The following is a 25,028-nucleotide window of genomic DNA, read 5'->3' as shown; positions in this document are numbered from 1 at the left end:
TTCACTTCACCAACAGCTTCCTCAATCAGTGCTCGTCGATATGCCTAGTGCGGTTTACATTTCCTTTGTAGTTTACGAGTTAGCACAGTGAGCAGGTTATTCAATGCGCACCCTAAGAATAGCTCCAACAAATTTCTCTGGAAATTTTTCAAAAAAATATTTAATCGCCTTTTAAATACCTTCTAAGTTTGACTCCTTTTATTTGGTATACACACATGGACATATCTGTAACGTGTATAGATTCACATGAACGTAATAATTTTTGTTAGGATTTAAGAAATTAATTAAATTATAAATTTAATTAGTGTTATTATATATTTGAAATCGTGTAAAAACTTATAAATTTTAAATTCTAAATCTAGTACTATCGCTTGCCTTAATTACCCTTGACCTCATAGGCGACTTATGTGATAAGGAGCATGACTACAATTTATTTTAGACGCTTGAGAATGGAAAAAATTAAGGAAAAACTAACTTTTAAATCAAATTGACCAAATGAGTTACTGTAACTTATAAACAACAACATATCCAGTATTATCGTACATTATGGGGTCTAGAGAGGGTAGTGTGTACGCAGACCTTACCCTTACCTTGTGAGGATAGAGAGGCTGGTTCCAATAGATCCTCGGTTCAGGAAAGCATAAGCACCATATTAATGAAAATATAAACAAGAAGGGACAGTACCAAAAAAACAATATAAAAGAGAATAAAAACAACAAGATAGTAAGGTGATCAACAATGAAAGAAAACAACGGTTAGTCATAAAACCCCATTACCAACAGAAAGCGAGATTGTGTGCCAATACAACTGTTATGAACACTCTAGACTACCTACTCTACTACCATAATCCTCGACCTTCATACCTTGCTATCAAGGGTCATGTCCTCGGTCAGCTGAAGTTGCATCATGTCTTGTCTAATCACCTTATAAGCCACAATAAATAACTAAATGAGAAAAAAGTTAACTTCCAAACCTAAGATAAAGAGAAAAAGCAAACTATACTATGCCTACAATTATTGGGGTATTATCACTATACACATCGAAATCTTAATGGATTGAGTTAAATACTAAATTCAAGATACTACAAGACCTCTTGAAATTCTAGGAGTCTGTTAGTGTTGCTTAGAGGCTACTCTACCAAAACCCTAGGTCACTCTTATAAAAAGGGTTACATAATCCTTAAAAAAGATCTCAAAACTGGAGATCATCTCGAAAATCCCATAAACTCACGAGATATTCACAAAGAGATCAAGAAGTGGCCGGATAATTCTTGATAATCAAATACTTCAAGAAGATCCACAACATACTTCATGGATATCAAATAAATGCATGAAAGCCCGCACCATCCTACGTTCGAGAAGCACGTTGTTCTAGCCCTCGAATTGCACGGAGATAATCAGGAGAGAAGAATCAAGGGGATAAACAGAATTGTACCCGCATCTTTTTATGAATAAAATTATGTTTCTTCATATTTATATTGTGGTTGCAATTTATTTTTGAATCACGAAAATTTATTGCGAACAATCACTTTTTGCCTGCGCCAGAAACTATTGACATTTGGCAGTCGAAAAAGTATATAATTTTTGTATATATCATACAGAATGTATATATATACAAAAAATATATATTTTTGCGATTATTATTTTTACAGCGAGTATACAACGTCATTTTTTCACTAAGTATTCAAGGTTCTACTTATGAAGTGAAAGCAACATTTGAGACCATATTAGCCATACGATATATGTATGTCTATACCTCTAATAAATAAGAAAAAATGAAAAGAAAAAAAAAGAAGCGGAAAATCAAATTTTAGCATAGAATAGCGGTAATTCAGAGATCTCTAGTTCTAGTTCGGTTTGGATCGGTTTTTTCCTTAAAAGAGACCAAATTAAGTATGTCGGTTTTTCAAATATTAGAACCAAAGCAAACAAATTAAGTCGGTTTTTTCTCGATTCGGTTTATGTCGGGTTTTGTCGATTTTTCGGTTTTCGGTTATTTGTCGGTTTTTTCTTAAATATAAGACATACACTACCAAACACATATTCCGGCGATCACGTTTTCAACGTAACACTATCAAATCAATTGCCCTTTGAGAAATCTATTATTTACCAGGATATATTGTTGATAATTGAATCAAATAGTGATGAATAATTTCAGGACTCAATTAAAAATATATTATTTTTAACACGAAATGGATTCTTACACTTAACAAAAGAAAACTACCAATCAAACTAGAATGTAAAGGTAAAGAACTATACTAAAAGTGCAAACTATTAACATTTACCATTAAATTTTTGAAACTTTATATAAAAATATATATATAAGTAGGTGTAATAATAAATTTGAAATAGCTACTCCAATAGTCGGTTTGGTTCCTTTTTTTCGATTTTTTTCTGATTAAAACCAAAATCAAACCAAATTTGATCGGTTTTTAAAATTCAAAACTAAAACTAAACCAAACCAAAAAGTATCGATTTTTATGGTCGATTTAGTTTGGTTTCCGATTTTTCAGGTTTTTATGAACACCCCGTCAAAAAGGAACTAAAAGAAATAAACAAATAGAAGAGGATAATTAAGAGAAAGGTCCAGGCGCCCAAACGGATAGAAGTTGCTATTATGATAAAGAATGCTAAAAATTTTGGACATAATTGCTACTACAGCTTATATATCAAATAACTAATTTTAGCAAAATGATTGGACTATTTACCAGACAATATTTTTATTTTAATACGTTTGGAAAGAATAGTTATTTTTATATTTATAAATACTTTTGAATCAAAGGCCTATCAGAAATATTCTCTATACCTTCTTAATGTATGGATAAGGTTCGCGTACACACGACCCTCCCCAACCCTACTTGTGATTGAGCTTGTTATTATTTTTATTGTATATTTAAAAATAATTTAATTTTAAAATTTTTATTTTATTTTTAATAATTTAATTTAATACTCCCTCCGGTCCATAATAAGTGACCTTTTTGCCTTTTTATTTTAGTCCAAATAAGTGACATTTTATATAATCAAGAAGGAATTAATTTTATTTTTTTAAATTTGCTTTGTTTAGAAATCCCAATATGTCAAGTTAACAATATGCTAATTTTAATTAAGGGTAATTTAGTTAAAATATCCTCTCTTTTTTCTAGGAGTTAGTATTTTCTCAAAGGGTGTGTCAAATATTGAAAAATTATTTATTATGGATCGAAGGGAGTAGCACTTTATATCCGATCAAATATATTCACATAAAATCATGGAACTAATATTTTTTATTTTTAAGAAAACATGAACGCGAAGTAAACCAATTATTTTAGCTAACTTCGTATATAAGGTATCTTAGATTATTCCCTCTCTTTTATCTTATCCTGAGCCTTTCCATACCAGAGAAGAAGAAAAAATAACCAAATCTTTCTTTTTCTCTAAGAATTTATTTAAGTATTTATAATATGAGTCGATATTAATGTAGTAAAGTGGATAAGATATTCAACTGCCAAAAGTGATGACATGTAGTTCAATTTCTTTTGTTTCATTCACGCCGTTTTCCTCCATTTTCTTCTCCCTACCATAAAGATCCAAGCAATCCGACATGATTTTAATAGAATAATTATTTTAGCTGATTTCATGTATGGTATGTTGTTTTTCCGAAACTATATAAAAATGAGGATAGTGATTTACATTCATTGAAATTCCTTTGGTTAGAATGTTTATGTTCTCAAGAATTAAATGGATTAAAGTTTATCAACATTTACATTAAACTAATGAATGCAAGACGTGTATTCTAACTCTAATATTTAGCAGATAAAGTTAAATTGATCGGTTTAGTACAATTATTTGGGAGAAAATAAAAAATAGCGAGATTTACAATTGGTAATTGAAAAATAGCCATAGTTTCAAAAGTAATCAAATTTAGCCATCTTTTCATGTAAAGATAAAATCTGAACAAAACGCCGTTAAAAATCCTGAAATATTCCAACATAATATGCCGGAGTTCGAACTTTTACATATGAGATTCCAGCATAATGTGCTGGAGTTTCAACATAATATGCTGGAAGTTTATACGCATGAGCTTCATATCTAGCATATTATACTGGAACTTTCTGTGTGATGGAGTTCCAACATAATATGCTGGAAGTTTAAATGCAAGAGCTCTATAATCCAGCATATTATGCTGGAATTTTTCATGTTTCAGCAAAATAATATCTATTTTATAAGACAAAATTACACCATAATGCACTTCATAAGTAGACCTTGCACTATTTTAGCCCAGTTACAAGTTTGCAAATGTGTAGCCAAATATTAATAAGACATTTTCTTTTAACCTCTAGCTATAATAACCTCATCTTTTTTCTCATCACCTACCTACCGTATTGTAGCTCCCTCCTCATTTTTCACCTATAAATATTTAATTTAATTAATAAAAAAGTATCATATGCAAACAAAAAATGAAAACGAAAATCAGTTCCCTATTTTAGTGTAACCATTGATCGAGACGCTCAGTCAACACTCATTCATGCCTTCTCCCATAATTAATATTTCTCCGAATTGTTTTTTTTCGTTTTCTTATTTGTGTATCTTTAGGCGTGAAATATCCCTGAGTTTTTATTCTCTTTTTTCCTCAAGTTTATTCATACCTATCACAACTACAAAACGCAAAATCAGACGCGAGAAACCTAAAATCTCATCCCGTTCAATGCTAATCTTCTTAAATTTCGATTATGATTTTGTGAGAAATTTGGAGTGGGTATTGTTTGAACTTATTAGAAATAGTCTAAGTAGGTTGTATACAAAGTTTGAAGTTATTTGCTGGAGATTTGGACTAGTTTTATACAAGAATTGCAAGTGAAAATCGTACAAAAAGTTCATCATAGATGCTTATACACTTTTATACAATGTTATACACTTTTATACAAAGAGATACATTATGTATATAGTTGTATAAAAGTGTATAAAGATGTATAATCACAATAGTAAAAATATTTGTGATACACTATGTATATACGTGTATAAGAAGAATGAGAAGAAAAAGAAGTAGAAGAAGAAGAAAATGTGAGAACTTCACCAAATACCTGTATATAATGTATCAACCTTGTATAAATAGTGTATAAGAGGTGTTTATACACTTTATATACTATTTATACAATATTATATATTATCATACAAATGAATCCTATCAATGGATCTTCACGGGTTCTTCTTCTTCCTTGGGCATCCTATGAAATTTAACTCAAATCCAGCATAAATCTACTCCAACTCACTTGAAATTTAAGTTTTGAACTACTGTTGATAATTCCAATCAATTGGGACAACACCCATTCCAAAAAACTAACAAATCGAAAAACCCAATTTTTTGAAATCGAATCTTTGAACCATAAGTGACAAAATTACAGAATAATGTACTTCATAAGAGATTACCATCTTTGAAACTGGAAGAAGAATTGAAGGATAATAACAATGGTAGAAAAATTTTGGGGTGCACAGTACAAAGGCGTGACATGGGAAGAAGAAGAAGAAGAACGAAGAAAATAAAGGTGGGCTAACCGATGAAAAGTAATTTTCAGGTTATGTACAACTTGGGCTACACTGGGTAAGGGCACCAAACGTGGGTCATTTTCTGATGGGTTGTTGGGCCAAGTGTAATTCTTTTATTTTTTAATGACTTTTCAAACGCTAGCTATTTTTCTATTACTAGTCCGAAAACTGGCTAGCCCGTATTATTTTCACTTAAAATTTGCACTCTCAGAATTGAGATCTTAGGAACTTGAAATTCATTTTTGAAGCGGCTAAACTTACAAAATCATGTAAACTTTGGCTAATCTTATATAAGGGTCCTAAAAACGGCTATATATACACTTACCCCCTATGTTTATAGAAAGGAAAATCACATTGTATAACCGCTTTCAAAATAATAGCCGAAAAAATGTATATTTTTTTGTATACAAAAATTATACCGAATGTAAATAGTTTCTGACGCGGGCTAAAAGTGAAAAAGACTCATATAGAAAAGGGCTGACAGTTTTGGGCCCCCGAATGCATATGTTAGATATGAGAATGGATTTGGGTGGAACTAGCAGAGCAAAGCCCAATCCTGCAGATAACGTAGTTAAATGTATCTCAAGAAAAATGGGTAGTCATTCAGAAAATCCTACAGTCAAGTACAGAAGAATGATCTTCCTAAGAAAAGGTAGTTGAAATGATTAAACTTACAGAATATACAAAGAAAGTAAACTTAAAGAATATAAAAGTTGCATGTGGAATTCAACATTTCTGATCTTTTTGGATCAAAGGGATAGAGGGGGAACATATCTTATATAATATTGGACTGAGATAAGCTTAAATGGAGCGACACGCTTCATATAGCCGATTTCAATCAGGAATTAGTCATCATCCATTGCACCTGCCTTATATTGTTTTCCACAGGCAAGACATCCGCATTAGCAAAAGCTCGTGGTCTCTTCTTTAGAGCACCGATGCTTGTGGGAGAAACCGGACTTCTATTTGATGGAAAGCAGACGTCGATCAAGCAATCTCCAATTCTAGCAGGCATGTTAGGAGCAATTTTGTTTTCAAAACTTGTAACAACTTCGGGTAATGTAGGAACTGTAACAATCCCATCACAGTCGCTCTCAACTTTAATTGCCAATTCAGAAAGCTGTTCCCTGGCCGCGTCAAGATCAGGAGATGCCATGGCCTTGTAGTTAAGAGCTTTACATGCTTTCTCAAGAATTGTTTGCAAATACTTGCCCTGTGCTTCAATACGGAGCTGGACATGGCGCTGTACCTACTTTGATAAACCAAAATAACTTTTGTTTGATTATAATAACATACCATAAACTAACCATCATATAAGAACTTATCAGATGTTACATTTGGTCCAAGTTAAAAAAGCATGTCGGACTTCAACAATTTACAGATGGAAATGATCGAAAGGCATAAAACTCAGCCATGTTTGGTATTTAAATTGACCTGTCATCAGTAACTTTACAAAATATAACACTATTTATGCTGTCAAGTGCACTAAGCTCCCGCTATGCGCGTAGGGGAAAGCCGGACCACAAGGGTATTGTACGCAGCCTTATCCTACATTTCTGCGAGAGAATGTTTCCACGGCTCTAACCCGTGATCTCCTAGTCACATGACAGCAACTTTACCGGTTACGCCAAGGCTCCCCTTCAATACCATTTATTCTGCATTACTCAACAAAGCAACCTACTCTGATATTCATAAATACACAAAACTTGGAAGACTACATCCTTCTGTAATTTATAGTCCCTTCCCCAACCTCAAAAGCTAATAAAGGAGAAAAAGAAAAAGAGAAAGAGAACAAGAAAATAAATATTCTTTGACGGTTGGCCGAAACATATTTACATGCATTCGGTATGTGAAAGGCCAGCTCATATGTCTCAACTGATTGAAGAGTGGGAATTCAGTACAGGTAGTAAATGTGTTTTGTGTTTTATTTCCTTTTTTTCTTCCCAAAAATACCTCTAGTCAAAATTAGGGAGCTTTGGTTACTGCATTTTGGTTGAGAGATTTCACAAAGTCTGGCAACCTTTGGTCGAAGGCTAAGCTATTAGTCAACAATGTCATGAAGCCACAGAATCATCTTGATCACTAGGCACTAAGGTCTGAAGTGTTGGATGCAAATAAATTCCCGCATTAGAAGTTGATAAGAAAAAGAAGCTACATGTAAGGCAGAGATACTCTTAATAGTTAATAGTGAGAGGCTTTTAGGGGAAAAAACGTGCGAGCTTGACTGAAAGGGGACAGTATATCACCATGTTAAGAGTGTATTTGGGTTGCGTTAGCCCAACAGGAGGTTAGACACATAATTACTGTGAGAAAGCACGGGAGAAAATATATTATTGATGTATATACATATGTTACAATGAGCCCTATATATATACACACATAACATGTCCTACTCCTAACATATATTGGATTAGGGTTATTTATTTACTCCTATTTACATGACTATTCTAACACTCCCCCTCAAGCTGGTGCATATAAATCATATGTACCAAGCTTGTTACATATGTAGTTAATACGAGGACCAGTGAGGGACTTGGTGAAAATATCTGCAAGCTAATCATTCGACTTCACAAACTTTGTAGCAATATCTCCCGAGAGTATCTTTTCTCTAACAAAGTGACAGTCAATCTCAATGTGTTTAGTTCTCTCATGGAACACTGGATTTGACGCAATATGAAGAGCAGCTTGATTATCACACACAAGTCCCATCTGACTAATCTCACCAAATTTCAACTCCTTGAGCAACTGTTTGATCCAAATTAGCTCACATGTCGCCATAGCCATTGCTCGATATTCTGCTTCTGCACTAGACCGAGCAACCACATTCTGTTTCTTGCTCTTCCAGGACACCAAATTTCCTCCTACCAAGACACAATATCCAGACGTAGAACGTCTATCAGAAGGTGATCCTGCCCAATCAGCATCTGAGTATCCAACGATCTGCTCATGGCCTCGACCCTCAAACAATAAACCTTTGCCTGGAGCTGATTTTATATACCGAAGAATGCGAACAACTGCATCCCATTGACTATCACACGGAGAATCCATAAACTGACTCACAACACTCACAGAAAAGGAAATGTCAGGTCTTGTCACTGTAAGGTAATTTAATTTACCAACTAACCGTCTATATCTTGCAGGATCGCTAAGAGGTTCCCCCTGTCCTGGCATAAGTTTAGAATCGGATCCATCGGAGTGTCAACCGGTCTACAACCTGTCATTCCTGTCTCTTCAAGAATATCTAAGGCATACTTTCGTTGTGAGATCACAACACCTGAGCTAGACTGAGCGACCTCAATACCCAGAAAATACTTTAGTTTGCCCAGATCCTTAGTCTGAAAGTGTTGCAAGAGATGTTGCTTCAATTTAGTAATACCATCCTGGTCATTGCCGGTAATAACAATGTCGTCAACATAGACCACCAGATAAATACAGAGACTCGAGGCAGAATGCCGATAGAATACAGAGTGATCAGCTTCACTCTGAATCATGCCAAATTCTCGAATAACTGTGCTGAACTTACCAAACCAGGCTCGAGGAGACTGCTTTAGACCATAAAGTGACCGACGCAAGCGACATACAAGGCCACGAGACTCCCCCTGAGCAACAAACCCAGGTGGTTGCTCCATATAAACTTCATCCTCAAGGTCACCGTGTAAAAAAACATTCTTAATGTCTAGCTGATAGAGGGGCCAATGGCGAACAGCAGCCATGGATAGAAAAAGGCGGACTGATGCTATCTTAGCCACAGGAGAGAAGGTATCACTGTAATCGAGCCCAAATATCTGAGTATATCCTTTGGCAACAAGACGAGCCTTAAGACGATCAACCTTACCATCCGGACCAACCTTGACTGCATACACCCAACGACAACCAACAGTAGATTTACCTGAAGGAAGAGGGACGAGCTCCCAAGTACCACTCGTATGTAAAGCAGACATCTCGTCAATCATAGCCTGTCGCCATCCTGGATGAGACAATGCTTCACCGGTAGACTTAGGGATGGAAACAGAGGACAAAGAAGATAGAAAAGCATAATAGGGTGATGACAAACGATGATAACTCAAACCGACATAATGGGGATTAGGATTAAGGGTGGCCCGTATACCTTTCCGAAGTGCAATCGGTTGATTAAGAGGAGACAAGTCCGCAGTATTAGCAGGGTCAGGTGCAGGACGTGAATCAGCTGGACCTGATGCTGGGCGCGGACGACGATGATATGTCAAAAGTGGTGTTCCTGTGGCAGGGAGTCTAGGAGGAGCCACACTAGACTCCTCAACGGTTGGAATGGATAAGACTTCTATAGCGGAAGGTGAAGGAGGAGCTATAGGAGACTCGGGTAAGACTTCTGTGGCGGAAGGTGAAGGAGGAGCTATAGTAGACTCCTTAAAGGTCGGTATAGGTAAGACCTCAGATATATCAAGGGGGTCAGAAAGGTCAGAAGAGGTAAAGAAAGGTTTAGACTCAAAAAATGTGACGTCAGAGGACATAAAGTACCTACGAAGATCAAGTGAGTAACAACGATATCCCTTCTGAACACGAGAATAACCAAGGAAGACACACTTGAGAGCACGAGGAGCTAACTTATCTTTCCCAGGGGCTAGGTTATGAACGAAACAAGTGCTCCCAAAAACACGAGGGGGAACAGAGTATACGGGTGATTGGGGAAACAATACTGCATACGGTATCTGATTCTGGATGGGAGAGGAAGGCATCCGATTAACTAAATAACAAGCTGTGAGAACTGCATCGCCCCAAAAACGCAGCGGAACATGAGATTCAATGAGAAGTGTGCGAGCAGTCTCAATGATGTGCCTATTCTTTCTCTCTGCAACCCCATTTTGCTGAGGGGTATAAGGACAAGAGGTCTGATGAATAATTCCTTGAGAAGTCATAAACTGCTGAAATTGAGAGGATAAATATTCTAAGGCATTATCACTGCGAAAAGTGCGAATGGAAACACCAAATTGATTTTTAATTTCAGCACAAAAATTCTGGAATATAGAAAACAACTCAGAACGATCTTTCATTAAGAAAATCCAAGTACATCTTGAATGATCATCAATAAAACTAACAAAATAACGAAATCCCAAGGTTGAACTGACTCTACTAGGACCCCATATATCAGAGTGAACTAAAGAAAAAATAGACTCTGCGTGACTCTCAATACTACGAGGATAGGAGGCTCGGGTATGTTTCCCGAGCTGACATGACTCACACTCTAATGTGGATAAACTAGACAAACCAGGCACCATCTTCTGAAGCTTGGATAAGCTTGGATGTCCTAAACGTCTGTGAATTAGGTCCGGAGGATCTGTAACTAGACATGCCTTGGAGGATTTTAGGGAGTTAAGGTAGTAAAGCCCTTCTGATTCAAGTCCTGTTCCAATCGTCTGCCCTGTACTGCGGTCCTGCATAATAAAAGAATCATCAATAAAATATATACCACAATGGAGGGCACGAGTCAAACGACTAACAGATGCAAGATTAAAAGGACAGCCAGGGACATAGAGAACGGAATCTAGAGTGACAGAGGGTAGGGGATTCGCTTGTCCAACTCCTTTTGCTTTGGTTTGAGACCCATTGGCTAAAGTAACAGTGGGAAGAGACTGTGAATACGCAATATTTGACAAAAGTGATTTATTACCAGAGATATGATCAGAAGCGGCTGAGTCCACAACCCATTGTCCAGGAGGACTAGACTGGGAAACACAAGCAAAAGAATTACCAGCAACAGAAGTATTAGTCTGAGCAACAGAAGCTACTTGTGGAGATGTCTGCTTACTTGCTCGATACTGAAGGAACTCATTATACTCCCCTTCAGATAAAGAAAATCCCTGGTTACCTGTAGTCTCAGTCTGAGCAACATAAGCATTTTTGGTTGGGCGGCCATGTAAAGAATAGCATACATCACGAGTGTGTCCAAGTTTATGACAATAGGAGCACTTGGGTCTAGATCTTCCAAAACGACCTCCTCCTCGTCTATTCTCCATAGTATGAGATGCCCGATTGTCCACTGATTGGGATACGAGGACAGATGAGTCAAGTGTCTGTGATGAGCTCACTGGGTGACTAGGTGCTGCAGCAAGGCGAAGTAATCGAGAGAATAATTCATCAACTGTGGGGACGGTTGGACTAGCCAAAATCTGGTCACGTACTGAATCAAGGTCATTAGGGAGTCCAGCGAGTGTAAGAACTAGAAACATCTTCTGTCGTTGCTCTTGTTGTTTTTCAATACTAGCAGAAACTGGCATCAACGTCTCAAATTCTTCCATGACTGCCTGAACTTGTCCCAAGTAAGTAGACATATCTAATTCCTGTTTCTTCAAGCTTGTCATTCGCGATATTACATCATAGAAACGAGATATGTCATTAGTGTATAGATTACGAGCCTTTTCCCAAACTAAATAACATGTCTGGAATGGACGGAACAAGGGCATCAACTTGGAATCAATAGATCGCCACAGGATACTACATAACTGAGCATCGACCTTCTCCCATTGTGTTTTGGCCTTTTCATCACCTTCGCTAGCCTTTTTTGTTAAATGATCTTGAACTCCTTGACCTTTACACCACAACTCGACAGATGAAGCCCAATCTAAGTAGTTTGAACCTCCCATTAAAGGTTCTGAGGTAATCATAACACCGGAACTGCCAGAACTCGGGTTTCTAGACCCGAAAGCATCGACTCCCAAAGACATGGTTGGATTATCACTAAATAACAAAAAAGAATCAACTGAAAATTCTCTGAGACAGATGAAGAAAACACTGTGTTTGCCGGAAAAGTACTGTAGCTGCAGGAAAAATCAGTGTAGTCGCCGGAAAAACTCAAAGTGGTCGGAATTAAAAAATAAAAATATGGACAGGCTCGGAATTGCAGGGCGATCCAACTGTCCTGAAGAAGCGAAGCCGAAAAATGGCCGGAAGAGGCCTCACGCGCCGGCGCGTGGGACAGACGCGCCGGCGGCGGCAGAGTTCCGACAGGCGCGTGACGGCGCGTGGAGGGCTATTTTCCGGTGATTTTTTCTGGGGTTTGGTCGGATCTCTCTTGGGAACCTTGTGGTGGTGTTGGATTTTGCACAACACTGTTAATTAGTGACTTTGACGCAATAAGTCACTTAGGTCACCGGAAAATTGCACGGTGACTGAGTTCTTTCTTCCCGGAAGTCGCTGGAATGATGCACAGCGATATGTTTCTCACTAAAGCTCTGATACCATGTGAGAAAGCACGGGAGAAAATATATTATTGATGTATATACATATGTTACAATGAGCCCTATATATATACACACATAACATGTCCTACTCCTAACATATATTGGATTAGGGTTATTTATTTACTCCTATTTACATGAAAACACTAAAATGAGCAAGAAGAGGGGAAGGGACCAACCTCTAGCTGCTCATGTAGTCTACGCTGGACTTCCATCTGTACTCGAAAAGCCTCGGTAACTTGGTACCCACTGCTGAAAAGATTTAAAAACATATAAAATTGATGCAAATCACACAACTTTTTCCAAAGAAGAACTTCTGAAGACAGTACATACTCATTTATATCCTGGGTGACTACTTTTGATGAACCCGATGCAGATGAACCTGTATCTTGACTCTCTGCCACAGATGACGCTGTTAACACACATAGCTAGTAACAATGTAAAAATTAGGATTCAACTGCTCAGAAGGGTAAGATATAAAAACAACCATCTTTTCTTCCTTATGGAGATAGTAATCCCCATACTCACATGTCGATCATATAGTCCGTTCTTGTCTATATATACAATAACAACAACAAACCCAGTGTATCCACAAGTAGGGTCTGGGGAGGGTAGTGTATACGCAGCGTTACTCCTACCTTGTGAAGGTAGAGGTTGTTTCTGATAGACCCTCGGCTTGGGGGAAGCATAGTCACACCGCTTGTTGGAAAGAAAACAATAGTGTATAAACCGTTCTTGTCTATATATATCCTCCCGTGATTCACATATACTCTCATGCCCTTATATCAACGACACTGATTATATTTACTCCTCTCGGAGGTGTCAATAGCAAACATATAAACGACACTGATTATATTTAAAGCAAATGGCCTAAAAGATATACTATTTAGAGTGGACAGAAAGTCTCCTCTACAGATAGCATAGCGAATTGAAAGAGAGCAACAAGAGAAGAATGGCAATCAGACACTGGAATTTACACAGAATTAGCATTGATCGGATGGTACTCAGAAATCCTTTCAACATTATCGCGGAGATATATCATATATCACATATGCAGCACGCTCAAAAATCAAAATTGCATGTTATTTCTCCGTTTGGCCATAAATAATACTTAAGTATTTGCAAAACTGGTTTGGCCATCGGTATTTGCGAAAAGTGAGCTTCAATATTTGAAAAATTGTGAAATGTTGAAAACTTGCTTGAGTAGTATTTCAAGTGAATAATGGGTTTTACTCGCAAATCTTTAGCTCTATTCCAAGAGATATTATTCCCAAAAACAACTTCAATTTCCAAATATGATTTTCCAACTTCAACCTCAACTACTCTTTTTCAAAAAAACAAACTTAAACCAAATAGCGCCCACAAGAATGATTTCAAGTAGTGCATTAAATTTGTAGGTACATAGTCATCTTTTTTATTGTAGGTACATAGTCCTTAACGCGCTGTATAAGGAAATGGAGAAGTTGCATGCAAGCCATAATAATTAGGATAATTTGAAGGCATAGATCAGAGTGTTCAAAGAAAAATTCTCCAATACCATCTTTATAGTTCTCAGCTGACTCCTTAGATTGCTTCCCTAGGCGGTATTTCTGCAAGGAGATGGAAAATATGAAGAGCTCAGGATATGCTTGCAAACTATAAAAGAAAAACTTTGAACTACTTATTGTAGATCTCTTTCCATTTCGACCTGAATCCTTATGCTTTCTTGTTTGGCTAAAACTGAGAATTAAACTGAGCTGTGTGAAGTATTTATTCTTCATCTGTTTCTATTTCGGTCTGAAACTTTTTCTTTTCTTCTTCATCTAAAACTGAAAGTTAAACTGAACTGTACATAGTCCTTGTATCAACAACTATGCTTCAATCCCAAACAAGTTGCGATCTGCTATATGAGTCCTCATTGGCCATGTTTCTCCATTTAAATTCAGTGACATCATGAATTTATCATTATAACCATTTCGTCAAAGCGGTGAAAATCATGAACAAAACCATTTCAATCCTCATGACTTTGAACTTAAACGATTTAAGGCCTAGCTTCTTATCTAAGTAAATTCAAAATTAGGAAGTTAGCAAAATTTCTGAAATTGGGTCAAAGTTGCCCCTAATTCAATTTGTAAGATACTTGATTATGGTTGTAGTTAAGCTAAATTCTTCACCCCTAGCGCGTAGATGGATCTTGCGGTCGATTCTTGATTGAATACAGGGAAGCAGCATCTTGGCAACTAAACACAAATTCTGTTCAGAAAATATGAGACGAGAAATGAACCTGGAGATGTGACTTCAAATGATATAGGGTGAGTCCTTTCACCCCCATCGCCTTCATAATTGTTTTTGGCGTTGCCTCTGCAAAGCGAAGAAAAAATTCCCACAGTTAACATTGTGTCACTGTCTTACCTTAATAGGACAAGTAAAGCGAAGGTACAATTCAAGAAGAATCTATGAAAATTCTGAAGATTTACGTATAGCAAGACTACTAATTGTTGTTCCAAAACGCAAAACTAAACCAAACCAAATCCAAACAGTAATGTAATCATATGCCATTAATTCATATTAACTTGCATCCTAAGCAGCCTAAAAATGTTATTTTATTCTATAGCAATGTGTAGTGTAATATCAATATGTGTAATATACTAATATGTCGTCTTTTAGCATACCAATTCAGTAGTTTACTCATCCAATGATCCACCATTATCATACTACACGTGCAAGGAAAAAATGAGAGCTTTAAAGTGTGTACAACAACAACAAACCCAGTGAAATCCCACACGTGGGGTCTGGGGAGAGTAGTATGTACGCAGTCCTTACCCCTACCTAGAGAAAGTAGAGACGTTGTTTCCAATAGACCCTCGGCTCAGAAAAGATACAAAGGCGAAGAGGAAAAAAAGGCTCGGGAAAAAGTGTGTGTACAACAGAATAATCGTCAATTTCCAGGAAAATCTTTTTCCTAGAAAGTCTTTATTGTTAGGTTTACCAGAAGTCATTATACTTATAACTATCTTAGATTTTAATTTCATATCATTTGCTCCAACCACTGTCCGTTAGATGTTACTATTATCGATCTCTAATTCTAGAAAATATCATCAAAACACCATCCAAATTTGGTATGGGGAGTTGATAAGGATAATCCAAATCCTAACATATCATTCTCACCAACGTGATCCATTTACTTCACCATTTACTTTAAATTACATTAGCTAGAGTCCTAGTTATAGTCACACTCAAACTCTTGTAAATATCTATTGTACTTATCTATTTAGATTGAAACCTTCCGAATGTACTATATAAATCGTACATAGTTGAAGCAATGAATACAATCCTTTTCCTGCAGATATTGAGATTCATTATGGTTTCAGAGCGTTGAAAAACTCTAACGAGTAGCTCGATCCTGGAAACCTTTTTTTTCGTCAATTCACTTCACTTTGCCTTTTCTCAACATCAAACCAGTTGCAAATCATCCAACAATAATGGCTCCTTCAAACTCCAAAGCCGTTGTTATAACTGCCACTGGTGGCAGCAACCCTCCACAACAAACTCAGCTCATCACCATCAATCCTGCCTTGCAATTGCCTCTCAAGCTCACTGGCAGTCACAATTTTTTGACATGGAAGGCCCAACTTTCTACCCTTCTCATCGGATATGATCTGATGGGATATATTGATGGCACAGAGAAGTGTGCGCCACAGTTCCTTACTGCAACAGATGGTTCAAATACACCCAACCAAGCCTACAAAATTTGGATGAGGCAAGATAGCCTTCTCCGAAATGCAATCATGGCTTCTGTGGAGTACAATAGAACCAGTTATTGCTAATGCCACCACAGCAGCAATTGCCTGGCAGCGCCTTCACACTACATACGCAAGCAAATCCCAAGCTCGAATTTTTGGCCTGCGGGAACAACTATCCACACTTCGAAGAAATTCTGGATCTATTGCTGACTTTATGGGTGAAATCAAATCTCTAGCAGATGAATTGGCAGCGACTGGATCCCCTCTTACCAATGAGGAGTTGACCATCAAAGTTCTTAGTGGTCTAGCCCAGAATACAAGGAAATCTCAGCAGCCATCCGAGCCCGAGACACACCCATCAATTTTGAAGAACTATATGACAAACTACTTGGTCATGAAGTGTTCCTTAAACATGAAGATGCCAAAAAGGAACAACTCACTATCACTGCTCAACTTAACCAGAGAAGCTCCTCGAATAATCGACCTCGTGGTAACAACTTCAATAGCAACCGCAGGTCATCCTCCATAACTGGACGGTTGGGCAACCAACACAGACAACAAATGGATATCCGCCAAGGCAATCCAATAATCAACGGGTGCAATGTCAACTCTGTGATAAATTTGGCCATATCGCCAAAATTTGTCGCTCAAAGTCTCACTCAGCTGCCGAAATGCAAGCCAACTTTGCTGCTCGTAACAACTTACCAAATAATCGTTGGGTGATCGACTCGGGCGCTTCTCACCACATGACAAATGATCCACAAAGTCTTATGTCTGCATCTGACTTCACTGGGAAAGATGAAATCATCATTGGTGACGGTAATGGTATCCCTATTTCACATATAGGACATACTACTCCCTCAAAATCTAACTCTAATAATCCATTTGGGCTAAATAATGTCTTGTGTGCACCTCACATACGAAAAAATCTAATTTCAGTAGCCAAATTCTGTCAACAAAATAATGCCTCTATTGAATTCTTTCCATATTCTTTTCTTGTGAAGGATCTGAGAACGGGGGCATCACTTCTTCAAGGCCATAATAATGGGGATCTCTACGAATGGCCATCACCACCTTCCACTCAATTTGCACTTTCAACCGGTCGTCCACACTACATCTGTGGCATGCTCGCTTTGGTCATCCTCAACCTTGCATCACAAAATTAATTGTCTCGACATTGAATTTTCCAGTCTCTATGTCCAAGTCCTTTACCTTTTGTGATTCTTGTTTATGTAATAAGAGCCATCGGCTTGCATTTGGAATAAATACTTTACAAAGTGTTCGACCTCTTGATATTCTTTAATCAGATGTATGGGGACCTTCTCCTATTTTATCCTTTGATAAGGCTCGTTATTATGTTGTGTTTGTCGACCACTTCACAAAGTACTCTTGGCTTTTCACATTTAAACAAAAATTTCATATCACTGTCATCTTTGATAACTTTAAAAATCAGGCTGAGCAGTACTTTAATACTTCAATTCGTTCTGTCTACAGTGATGGTGGTGGCGAATATCTTGGTCTACGTTCCTTACTCAATAGACTGGGTATTCAACATTTTACAAGCCCACCTTACACTCCCCAACATGTAAGCACAGTCGAACGAAAGCATCGCCACACATAGAGACGACACTTACATTACTACACCATGCTTCTGTTCCACTTCATTTTTGGTCCTTGGCATGTCAGGCAGCCGTATACTTGATCAATCGAATACCGTCACCCACTCTCAAAAATAAATCTCCCTATGAAACATTATTTCACATTGCTCCAAACTACTCAAAACTTCGTGTCTTCGGCTGTTTATGCTATCTGTGGCTCAAGCCATACACAAACCACAAATCAGAAAACAAATCAGATCCATGTATCTTTATGGGGTATGCAAAAATGCCCATCTGTTACAATCCCAAAAATCAGAAATTTTACTCTTCGCGGCATGTTATTTTTGTAGAGCCTGAACAATCTTCCTCGTGTCAATCCCGCTGAACTGGAGTCTTGGCTAATCCGTACCACTCAATCTTCTCCACCCACGGGAGAAGAAACAACTCCTTCCACAAGTTTCTTCCCTGATGACATGCCAACAGTTCCTGCAAATAGAGTTCCCCATGACTCTGCCTTGGCCAGCAGCGAGCCCGCCATCTTACCATCACAGGTAACTTCTTCACGTTATCTACTCCACTTCCTGCTCATATTAGTCCTACTTCTACAGCCAACACTACTGGAACTGAAGCTTCTCAACCTGCAGACTTAACTCAATCACAAACCCCTTCCTCTTCCGGTACCTGCATCTCAGACTTTGCTGTCTAACCAACCTGCTTCATCATTCAATCGACCAGTGACACGATCAATGAACAATATTTTCAAACCAAAAGAGGTGTTTGATTATTTGGCAACAACAGACTCATCCCCTCTTTCGTTAGCACCCAGTACATATCGTCAAGCTAGCCGACATCCTCAATGGCGTTCTGCAATGCAAGCAGAATTTGATGCTCTGCAACTCAATCAAACATGGTCCTTGGTGCCCCCTTCTCCTCATCATAATGTCATAGGATGCAAATGGGTATCCAACATAAAACACAATCCTGATGGCACAGTAGAACGCTATAAAGCTCGACTTGTCGCCAAAGGATATATACCCAACAACCAGGCCTTGACATCAACTCCACATTTAGCCCCGTAGCTAAGCACACCACAATCCGTGTCATTATCTCTGTTGTTGTCACCTTAGGTTGGCCTATCCACCAGTTGGATGTCAATAATGCCTTTCTACAAGGCTCTTTGCACGACACTATTTTTATGAAACAACCTCAAGGCTTTGTGGATCCTCGCTTTCCTGATCATGTATGCCTCTTGAAAAAAGCTATATATGGTCTACGTCAAGCTCCCCGTGCTTGGTACATGGAGCTTCGTTCTTACTTGTTGTCCTGTGGCTTTAATAATGCTCGATCTGATACTTCACTGTTCACCTATCATTGTGGTAATTCTCATCTCTTCCTTCTAGTGTATGTAGACGATATTATTATCACAGGTAACTCAAAGTCTAATGTCCAGTCTATCATAGCGAAGTTGGCAGCTCGATTCTCTCTTAAAGATCTTGGCATCCTCCACTATTTCCTTGGAGTAGAGATTACTCCCTACAATGGTGGTTTAATTCTTACACAACACAAGTACATTTCTGATGTACTGGAACGCCACAACATATTAGATGCAAAAGGGGTGTCCACTCCACTGTCTTGCTCATCAGCTTTGCACTCCACTGTCTTACTCATCAGCTTTGCAAAAGGGGTGTCCAAAGAATATCGAAGAGCTATTGGTGCCTTGCAGTACCTATCACTCACTCGTCCAGATATCTGCTTTGCACTAAACAAATTAGCTCAATTCATACATTCTCCAACAGTTACCCATTGGCAAGCTGTTAAAAGGCTTCTTAGATACCTCAAGCACACTATTACTTATGGCTTACACTTCAAAAAGTCTACGTCTCTATCGCTAACAGCATTTCTCAGATGCCGACTGGGCTGGCAGCCATGACGATTGCATGTCCACATCAGCGTACTTAATTTTCTTGGCTCTAATCCGATTAGTTGGTCTTCCAAAAAGCAACGCACAGCTGCTAGATCATCCACTGAATCAGAATATAAAGCAGTGGCTACAACAGTTGCAGAAATAAATTGGCTATCTAATCTTCTTCATGAACTTTCTTTGAACCAGCTCAAGTTACCAGTTGTATATTGCGACAATAGTGGTGCCACTTATCTTTGTAAAAATCTCGTTTTCCACAGTAGAATGAAGCATGTGGCTGTTGACTTTCATTTTGTGCGCGACCAAGTTTCCAAGGGAGAAATCGTAGTGAAACACATACCAATAGGTGACAGCTAGCTGATCCACTGACAAAGGCTCTTCCTAAGCGGCAATTCTTCCAACAAGTCAACAAGATTGGTCTTCTTTCCATTCAGCCCATCTTGCGGGGGCATGATAAGGATAATCCAAATCCTAACAGATCATTCTCACCAACGTGATCCATTTACTTTAAATTACATTAGCTAGAGTCCTAGTTATAGTCACACTCAAACTCTTGTGAATATATGTTGTAGTTATCTATTTAGATTGAAACCTTCCGAATGTACTATATAAATTGTACATAGTTGAAGCAATGAATACAATCCTTTTCTTGCAGGTATTGAGATTCATTAGCTAGTATGTAAAGTACTCCTTACCCCCACCTTGTGAAGGTAAGAGAGGCGGTTTCCGAAAGACCATCTACAGCAAGCGAAATAGTAACACACTATCCAAATTGCTAACATTGTAATTTCTGACAAACATTTTCTTGAGAAATAGTACTTTTCACTCGCCAACCAAACATCATTATTTTCCTAGAAAATAGTTTCCAGTAAGAAAAATGATCCTACCAAAAGTAGAAAAAGAAAAAAGAGGAAATAATATTAGTAAACTTACTATCAGGGCCACCGAGTTGGGTGACGGCGTCAACGAAGCGTTCATGGAGCTCCGCCGTCCACCGGAGACGAGGCTTATGATCCGCCGTCAAAACCAAGCAAGCATCCCCCAACATATTTTGATATTCACCAACTCCGCCACTGCCACCGCCTATGGCGTTTCCTTCCATACCAAATGGCAAAGCCGAGTACATTTTCATTCCAAATACTACACTAACCAAAGAATCTCTAATTTCACTAAATGTGAGTTTTTCACAGTAACTATTTGTTTTACAGCTGATTTTAAGAGCTTAATTGGTGTTGTAGTGACACGAAACAAGGAACCGGTTAATGGCCTTGGGGTGTTTCCTAGGCTACTGTTGGGGGTGGGGTTGAGAGGGGGAGGGGGTAGGAGGTAGAGATAGGACAAGACAGCGATGTCTTGTTCTGTACTGTCGTTTTCTTGTCTCTTTATGCTGTCTCTATCTCTGGTACGTATCCAATCACAACACAGTGAAGGGGGGTGACAGGTAAGTTAGGAGAAAGGGAGTAAACGTATTGTAACGCTCTCTCAAATTTATAAAAGTTTCGAGAGCTAACTATAAAACTAAAAATTAATTATATTTTTCTATATATATATANTGAGTATGTTTGAAAGATTTATACTTGAAAAGTCACAAGAAGAAGTTTTAGAAAGAAAAGATTTTTGTGGAGTATCCTTTATTCTGAGAAGGGGTCATCGTCCAGGCAGAGGGTCCTGACCAAGGCGTTGACTTCCTGAAACTACTTGTGCCAAAGTAGGGAGCACACGAGACGAGGGCCTCGTTGCCGAGAATTTACTTAGCCATGCTAAGGTATGATATATGAGCGCTGAGAACCATGAAGCGAGTGGCACCTCGTGGATTGGGCCTATTCGATCAGGTTGGGATCGAACCCGTGTCGATCACACGGTGACTGAGACAAAATTAAGTCAGGATAGTTGGAACTCCCAAAGTATAAAGTGAAATATTTTTTTTATAAGAAAGAAAAAGAAAAGAATTTCTTTTAGAATATTCATAAACTGCTATTATGCAATTATTTAGAACTATTCTTATAAGCCTTATGTTTTACATGCATTTAGAACATTTGCTCGTAATATATATGTTATTAAAGTTTCGCCCCCTATTGTTGAGACTCACTGAGTACAATGGATGGTACTGACGTTCTCTTTTGGGAACCTACGTTGGTCCGCGGTACAACGTAGGAACCGATTTTGCAGGCGAGCAGGCTATTGGTTAGGACTTCCTTCTCTTTTAGTGCTATTGGTGAGCTCCGCTTTTGTTCGTGGAGTATTCCTTAGAGTCGTCTTTATTTAGTTATTTCTTTGTTTACTTAGAGAACTGTCCAGGAAATCTTATGTCATGAGCAGTGCGTCAGTTTATCTGTAGAGGCTTCATAGACATAGTCATTGGGTTGAGATTCAGATGTTTTTTTTATAATAACTTAGCAGTAATTCAGTAGTTACTACGAATAAAGTGTTGGAGTTGATTTATTTAAATATTTGAATTAATCAAAAGTATTTGGTTGGAGTATTGCCTTGTTGCATATAAAGTTTGGAGCTATAATAGATTTGATAAGCAGAGATGGTTCGCTCGGTCATGTTTAGTGATCGAGTGCCTGTCTCGGCTTGTTCAGAAAATGAGTCGTGACAAACTTGGTATCAGAGCCTCAGGTTTATGGAGTCCTAGGGGTCTATGAAGCCGTGTTAGTAGATTTTTGTTTATGGGTATGAAGCGCGTCATACTTATAAACAAGAGGCTACAAGCATTTAGGAAAAGTCTCAATTTTTTTCATACTTTAGATCGTGTTGTAGATCCTACCTCTAAAAAACTATCTAATGTATTCGTTTCTTTAAAACTCACAGAAATGGCTCGTACTCGCAACTTTGACACCGACACTCTGGATGCTGCTCAAGAAACTATTGCTACTATTGTGGCTCAAGGCAGAACTAAAAAGGCTTCAACTCAGAAAAGGAAGGGTAAATCTACAAATGGGGTTCAAGTACCCCGGGTTGAACATGAAGAAGGGGTGGAGCATGATGATCCAGTACCTCAGGATCCAGTACCACCCCCAACAGCAGCTCCGGCTCAGGCAACTATATCTCCCGAGGTGGGTCAGATGTTTAATGTTGTCAACAGTGTTATGGAGATGTTTAAAGCCTTTATGGCCAACCAGAACGAGAGAAGAGATGAGATTCCACCTCAATCAAATAGACAGAACAATTCTGAGTCCTCAAGAGTGAATGAATTTTTGAAGTTGAGTCCTCCAGCGTTCCATGGTTCTATAGTTGATGAAGATCCGATGTTGTGGCTGGAGGGTGTCAAGAAAGCCCTCCGAGTGATTAAAGCATTTGATGATGAAGCTGTGGAGCTTTGGCTGCTTACCAGCTTAGAGATGTGGCTGGCGCTTGGTTTGAGATGTGGGAAAAGGAAAGAGATGAAGATGATGGTCCGCCTACTTGGGAAGAATTTGAAGAGGCCTTCATGGATAACTTTATCCCAGAAGAGGATAGGGAAGCTAAGGCTACAGAGTTCGAACAGCTCAAGCAAGGGAATAAAAGTGTGCAAGAGTACTACATGGAATTCATAAGGTTGGCTAAGCATGCTCCTCACATGGTTAAGACAGAAAGAGCAAAGATTCTCGCAGGTTTGTTGGCGGTTTAGCTTACCACATTAAGGATACGACATCAGCTGCAGCAGTAGGGATGACAGTCTTCTCCTCTGTTGTGGGGTTTGCCAAGCACTTAGAAAAAGACAGACAACAAAAGAGAGAAGAAAAAGAGCATAACAAGAAAGCCCGGACAACGGGCAGGTTTAATGGTACATCCAGTGGAGGTGGAAGGGATTCCTCTAATAAGGAGTCATTAGCACCATCTCAGTCCAGTCATCAGTCAGGCGGTGAGTCTTCCTTCAGACGTACTCAGAGATATGGAAACCAGTCTCACCAGAATCAGAATTTTAGGACATTATCCTCACATAGCCAGAGTCATGCTGAGAAATATTTTCACCAACAAGGTATTTGTGGAACATGTAAGCGGCAACATTCGGGTCAGTGCAAGCTCGGGTTTCATGGTTGCTACCATTGTGGAGACACTGGTCATATAAAGGCCAACTGCCCAAAGTTGCCACGTAATTTTCAGTGGTGGTCATATAATTGTCATGCCAAGATAGTCAGGTTCCAATTTCCAAATGAAGAAGTCTTAGAGTGGAAGGGTAGTTCAGCATCGCTTGTAGGTAAGTTTATTTCTTACCTTAAGGCACAACGGATGATCAGTAAGGGGTGTCTCGCCTATTTGGCTCACATCATTAATCCAGAATCAGAACCACCAGCTCTTCAGTCAGTGCCAGTTGTTAGAGAATTTCCAGAAGTTTTCCCAGATGACCTTCCCGGACTTCCTCCCGAAAGAATCATAGACTTCGGCATTGATCTCATGCCAGGCACTCAGCCCATATCTATACCTCCTTATAGGATGGCTCCAGCAGAACTTAATGAGTTGAGAGAACAGTTGAAAGACCTTCTTGACGAGGGCTTCATCAGACCGAGTGTTTCACCGTGGGGTGCCCTGGTCCTGTTTGTCAAGAAGAAAGATGGGTCTCTCAGAATGTGCGTCGACTATCGGCAGTTAAATAAAGTTACAATTAAGAACAAGTACGCACTGCCAAGAATTGATGATTTATTTGATCAACTTCAGGGTGCAAAGTACTTTTCAAAAATAGACTTGAGGTCGGGATACCATCAGTTAAGAATCAGAAAAGAGGATATATCTAAAACAGCCTTTAGAACTCGCTACGGGCACTATGAATTTCTAGTGATGTCCTTTGGGTTGACAAATGCTCCAGCTGCATTCATGGACCTCATGAACAGAGTTTTCAAGCCATTCCTGGACACCTTTATTATTGTGTTTATAGACGATATTTTGGTATACTCTAAGAGCAAGGAAGATCATGCAGAACACCTCAGAATAGCCTTGCAGACCCTGAAGGAGAATGAGCTTTATGCCAAGTTTTCAAAATGTGAGTTTTGGTTGCAGTCAGTGGCATTCTTAGGCCACGTGGTATCTAGTGAAGGAATCAAAGTAGACCCTCAAAAGACAGAAGCAGT

General features: G+C 38.5%; 1 protein-coding gene across 4 annotated transcripts; it reads right to left on the bottom strand.

The window, feature by feature from the left end:
- On the bottom strand, positions 6,101–21,415 carry LOC109235665 (protein PHR1-LIKE 3-like). Of its 4 annotated transcripts, none has more exons than XM_019401861.1 (6): positions 20,911–21,415; positions 15,000–15,076; positions 14,274–14,325; positions 13,070–13,148; positions 12,916–12,988; positions 6,101–6,771 (listed from the first exon to the last, which is right to left on the bottom strand). In XM_019401861.1, exons 1-6 carry the CDS (start codon positions 21,107–21,109, stop codon positions 6,361–6,363), a joined length of 891 nt encoding a protein of 296 aa, XP_019257406.1. In that variant the 5' UTR covers positions 21,110–21,415; the 3' UTR covers positions 6,101–6,360. The 4 variants fall into 4 exon arrangements, with proteins under 4 accessions (XP_019257406.1, XP_019257407.1, XP_019257408.1 ...); XM_019401862.1 differs by having other exon boundaries at positions 12,916–12,985; XM_019401863.1 differs by having other exon boundaries at positions 13,070–13,133; positions 20,911–21,414.

Source organism: Nicotiana attenuata, chromosome 12 (genome assembly GCF_001879085.1).
Source record: "Nicotiana attenuata strain UT chromosome 12, NIATTr2, whole genome shotgun sequence".
In the NCBI taxonomy this organism is placed as follows: domain Eukaryota; kingdom Viridiplantae; phylum Streptophyta; class Magnoliopsida; order Solanales; family Solanaceae; genus Nicotiana; species Nicotiana attenuata.
The sequence above is the reverse complement of the archived record's forward strand: the minus strand, read 5'-3'. Positions and strand labels throughout refer to the sequence as shown.

Bases quoted from the DNA above. Each gene is read 5' to 3' on its own strand.
- LOC109235665 (XM_019401861.1), bottom strand. From the start codon at position 21,109: ATGAAAATGTACTCGGCTTTGCCATTTGGTATGGAAGGAAACGCCATA. The intron at 15,077-20,910 runs GTAAGTTTACTA...TTCGCTTTGCAG, and splicing joins CCAACTCGGTGGCCCTGATA to AGGCAACGCCAAAAACAATT. The intron at 6,772-12,915 runs GTTGGTCCCTTC...TTATCAAAGTAG, and splicing joins GACTACATGAGCAGCTAGAG to GTACAGCGCCATGTCCAGCT.